A 4,569-nucleotide genomic window follows, 5' to 3' on the forward strand; every position below is an offset into this window, starting at 1 on the left:
CGATGAGCCGGGACTCCCCGTGATGCAACGTGAAGAAGGATTCTGGTTTCAGTCCCCTCTGCTCCAGGGCCTCTCTGAGACGGACCGGCGGCTCCAGGTAGTACTGCATGGAGGAGAGATAAGGTCAGAACGCTAGAAATTGGTCTTGGCTCAGAGGTGAGGAAGTCTAGACTTAAATTATATTACCAGTTGTACCTCATATTACATCCATGAAAAAAATGGCAGGGTTTGTATACATAAGCAAACGTTACCATGAACTGCAAAAACCAGGCACTTAAGATAACTGTATTTACATATTATTTAAGACTTTAAAATACTTTGTTTCCACACTATGTGGGAACCCTTATGGAAACCCATTTCTGCCACTGTAAAAAAAAAAAACCAATTGAAAAAATCTAGAAAAGATCAAAATTATCTAGAAAATTTCTAGATTATATCTCGAGATAAAATCTAGAAAAGATTTTTAAAAAAAAAATCTTTTCTAGATTATCGAGATAATCTAGAAAAGATAATTTTGATCTTTTCTAGGACCTAAGACATCTCTTTTTTTTTTTAAACAGTGGCAGAAATAGTATTTTTAAGTCTTAATATCTAAATATTGTTTTCCTTAGTGTAGTATGAGGTAGAACTGGTTACATAATTTAAGTCTAGACTTCCTCACCTCTGAACGAAGACCAATTTCTACCGTCCTAACAAATGATTGACATTTAATTTACATTGTATAAAGGCAGGCTGCTTCTATTTTAACTTAAGACATTACATGTAGTGACTGCTGCTGACTCTTTTCTAACATCCTACCTCATAGGCGAAGGTCCCCCAGTGGATGGCTACAGACTGTTTGGCCTGAAGGTCCTGATGAATCTGAACAGCCTCTTCTGGATCCACATGCTGTCCCTTCATCACATCCCTGAAAACCCAACAGGAAATGACATTAGTCCTGCTTAATGCTTATTAAAATGCTGAAACTGAACATTAAGATATTTTTGCATGCATGTGTATGAAAGGAGGCCTTAAACCGAGTACCACTGGCTACACATTGGTATACTTAGCAAGTGTTGGACTACGCTACTGCACTAAAATATGAACCTGTTTCAGTGAATTTGTCGGCTTCTGCACATATTAAATAACTTCATATGAAACTCTTTGTGCCTGATCTGCTGTGTGGGAGTGTGTGCCTCTCTACCTGGGCAGGTACGCTCCAATTGGGATCGCTGCGAGGTCGAATGGCCCAAAGCGGCGTCCGATCTCCTGGAAGGACGGACAGTAGCCTGTGTCGCCGGCGAAGAAGAATCGATGGTTGGGACCCAAAACAGACCAGCTACTCCATAAAGACTGAAAAGATATAAAAAGTTAAATGGTTACAATTCTGACAGTTTTAGTGCAGCAGAAAATTAAAGATTTTCACAGAGAGAAGGAGAAGTTTTGCCCTTTTTGTTTAATCTTTCTTCTCCATTGAAAAATGTTGGGCTGCAGACTCTTCAATAAAGTGCTGCTATCACATTAAATACATTTCTGCTCACTTGCCCAACGTTAACATTGCAGCACTTAGATTATCAGTGCTGTTTATAAAACCAAACTGATAGCAGTCCCAACACACTACAACATTTACTATCAAGTACCCTGTTATCATCCCACGCTGTCCGTTTGCTCCAGTGCTGAGAGGGTGTGCAGACAAACGTGACGTTGTCGTGACCCGGGACGCAGTTTTCCTCCCACCAGTCCAGCTCCATCACGTTCTCACAGCCCATCTTGGCCAGCCAGTCCATCAAACCCAGGGGTACGAACCTGTTAAAACATGCATCATATTTCACAGGAACACTGGAAGGTGTGTGTGTGGGGGGTACGGGTGGGGAACGATTTGGGACACATACCAGCGTAGCTCCCCTCCAAAGCGTGCATTAAGGCTGGCAACAGATCCAGCATCCAGGTGATCGTAATGAGAGTGGCTGATGAGGACGGCGTCTATCCTCGGCAGCTGTTTGTAGGAGAGGAGTGAGATGAATAAAGCCAGGTTTGATTCAAAGGATTCTGTTTGTTCACAAAGTAAAAGCGAGAACATGAAAGATCTTCAAACCTGTTCCACTGTGCAGGGGGGTCCTCTGTATTGTTTGGGCCCCATGAACTGAAGAAATGATGCTCTCTGGCTGAAAATGGGGTCGGTCAGAATGTTGACCCCCTCCATTTCGACCAGAACTGTAGCGTGGCCCAGCCAGGTGACCCTCATACCAGCAGGAGAGTCCAACGCTTCTGGATTCTGGACAAAGTAGGGCTCCAATACTGGGAGTTCAATGTCCAGGACCTGTGGGGAGAGCAGGGAGGACAGAAGAAACTTAGACTGACTTAAAAATATATACAAAAATATTATTTTAAACATGTTCATCTTTCAACCTATATATTTGTAAGTGTTGGCTAAATACTAGAGGACAACGACCTTGCAGCTAAAAGGTCCTTTAACAAAGTTTTGCGTCAGTGGGGTTGAATACAAATGGATGTCACACTTTTCAGATTTTTTGTGCTCATAAGTTATCAGATAAAGTCCAATAAATAGAAAATATACAAACAACTGGTGCAAATAAAGAATTCAATGTTTTTGTTATGCTGCCTTTAAGGCCGGATAATCTCTCAATGAACACAGCAAAGTTTCCAGAAGCAGCTATAAATAACATCATGTTAGCTCAGGGCAGTGAAAGATGAGCTTGTGATACTAATTATTACAGCAGAGCGGTAAGCAGACTCCATAAATGTGAGCACTGCAGACTTGGTTCTTCTTCCACTAATAAAACGTTGTTTTGTTTCTTTTAAGTTTCTGAATTATCTACAGTAAAATAAAGTCACTTGCGGGTTTTAACATCCTAGTGGTTTCCTACCTCTTTGCTTGTTGGCACACTGCTGTGATTTTTATCCAGCACCAGAAATCTGAACAGCATAGAGTAGGAAGGAAAGCGCCATGTTGGCCAGGGGTTTGTCCAGCGACCATGTTTGTCTCGACAGGACTTCGTCACCTCCTCCTGCATTCAAAAATAAAACACACCTGAGATACAGCGTGACATTTATTTGAACTCTGAAGAGACTTGAATGTTGGGCGTTGGTGAGCAGAAGGAGGGTCGTTACCTCCAGTCGGTAGTCCAGACGGAAACTCTTACAGGAAGAGCGGGAGGAGCTGCTCTTCCTCGGTGAACGAGGATCCACCTTTCCACCTTCGGCACCTTGAGGCAAATCACCATCCTTAATAAAAAAATAAAAAAAATAATAAAAGAGCAATTTAAAAAGCATGCAAGTGCTGAGAATTTAGCACCAAAATCAGCAGAAACTCATCCTGACATGCAAGATTTTTCAGGATAAAAGTGTTGGTTACCTCCACCAGGCCTGTTGTCTCTTCCAGCTCTGCTCTGTCTGAGGATTTTGGTTTCTCCATGTTTCTACCAGCAACACATCTGTAACAGCACACAGAAACCGCTGACTTATTTACCTCGGCTGGAACGATAAGTAGTCGACAGTTGAGCTGTAATACTTTGCAGCTCAACTGACCTCTAAAATGTGCAAAATCTGTCATAGTATAGTATGATGTCAAAAATTGCAAAATTGAGTCATAGTATAGTATGACCTCAAAAATAGCTAAATTTGTCATAGTATAATATGATGACAAAAAAAATTGCAAAAATGAGTCATAGTATATAGTATGATGTCGAAAATATGCAAAAATGAGTCAGTGTCGAAAAAATGCAAAAATTAGTCATAGTGTAGTATGACCTCAAAAATGTGCAAAGATTTCTCAGTTTAGTATGATGTCGAAAATATGTTAAATGAGTCATAGTATATATAGTATGACCTCAAAAATGTGCAAAGATTTCTCAGTATAGTATGATGTCGAAAATATGCAAAAATTTGTCATGATGCCAAAAACATGTTTTTTTAACGTCATACTATGAGTCATTTTTGCTCGTTTTGAACGCCATAACAATGTCTTACAATGTGCCATTTTTGCTCGACATACTATACCATGTCTTTTTCCCCCATTTTTAACGCCATACTATGCTACGAGTCATTTTTGCTCGTTTTGAACGCCATACTATACTATGAGTCATTTCTACTAGTTTTAAACACCATACTATAGTCATTTTTGATCATTTTGAACGTCATACTATACTGAGTCATTTTTGCTCGTTTTGAATGCTTTACTATGAGGGTTTTTTTTTTTTTTTGCTCGTTTACGTTTGAACGTAGTGTTATACAGTGTTCCCTCGCTATAACGCGGTTCACCTTTCGCGGTCTTGCTGCTTCGCAGATTTTTTTTGTGCAGTTTTTTTCACAGGGCATTGTGTTCTGCGTCCTGATTGGCTAAAACATACGTAATACAGATTGGCCATTCAGGAGATGGAAACTGAAACTTTGAATGCCTGCTGGAAAAAAAACTGTGGCCAGAGGCTCTGTCGTAGATACAGCCATAGACATAATATAAGCATAGACGACTCATGGACCGCTCCGGCGCAGGAAATACGGCGGCCATCTTGGAGCGGTATACCCTCCTACTTTGCTCAATCAAAACAGCAGAAGATGCCTCAGCACTGA

General features: G+C 40.7%; 1 protein-coding gene and 1 long non-coding RNA gene across 3 annotated transcripts in view; one reads left to right on the plus strand and one right to left on the minus strand.

The window, feature by feature from the left end:
* LOC103146197 (N-acyl-phosphatidylethanolamine-hydrolyzing phospholipase D-like) overlaps positions 1 to 3,450 on the minus strand; it is a 4,458-nt gene extending 1,008 nt beyond the window's left edge. The window contains exons 1-9 of one of the 2 annotated variants that reach the window (XM_007564008.2): positions 3,356 to 3,450; positions 3,112 to 3,225; positions 2,868 to 3,008; positions 2,075 to 2,299; positions 1,872 to 1,975; positions 1,620 to 1,785; positions 1,184 to 1,332; positions 799 to 907; positions 1 to 103 (exon numbers count right to left, since the gene is read on the minus strand). In XM_007564008.2, coding sequence (XP_007564070.1) covers positions 1 to 103; positions 799 to 907; positions 1,184 to 1,332; positions 1,620 to 1,785; positions 1,872 to 1,975; positions 2,075 to 2,299; positions 2,868 to 3,008; positions 3,112 to 3,225; positions 3,356 to 3,415 — 1,171 coding nt within the window. In that variant the 5' untranslated portion in view covers positions 3,416 to 3,450. The remainder of the gene's footprint in view (positions 104 to 798; positions 908 to 1,183; positions 1,333 to 1,619; positions 1,786 to 1,871; positions 1,976 to 2,074; positions 2,300 to 2,867; positions 3,009 to 3,111; positions 3,226 to 3,355) is intronic. The other variant, XM_016677387.1, reaches the window with a different exon arrangement.
* On the plus strand, positions 12 to 966 carry LOC107837590 (uncharacterized). Its single transcript, XR_001663626.1, has 2 exons — positions 12 to 100; positions 806 to 966. It is a non-coding gene; the product is annotated as an uncharacterized LOC107837590 (long non-coding RNA).
* Positions 3,451 to 4,569: the final 1,119 nt, after the last annotated feature.

The sequence above is a fragment of the Poecilia formosa genome, unplaced genomic scaffold, assembly GCF_000485575.1.
Source record: "Poecilia formosa unplaced genomic scaffold, Poecilia_formosa-5.1.2 Scaffold154, whole genome shotgun sequence".
Classification (NCBI taxonomy): Eukaryota; Metazoa; Chordata; class Actinopteri; order Cyprinodontiformes; family Poeciliidae; genus Poecilia; species Poecilia formosa.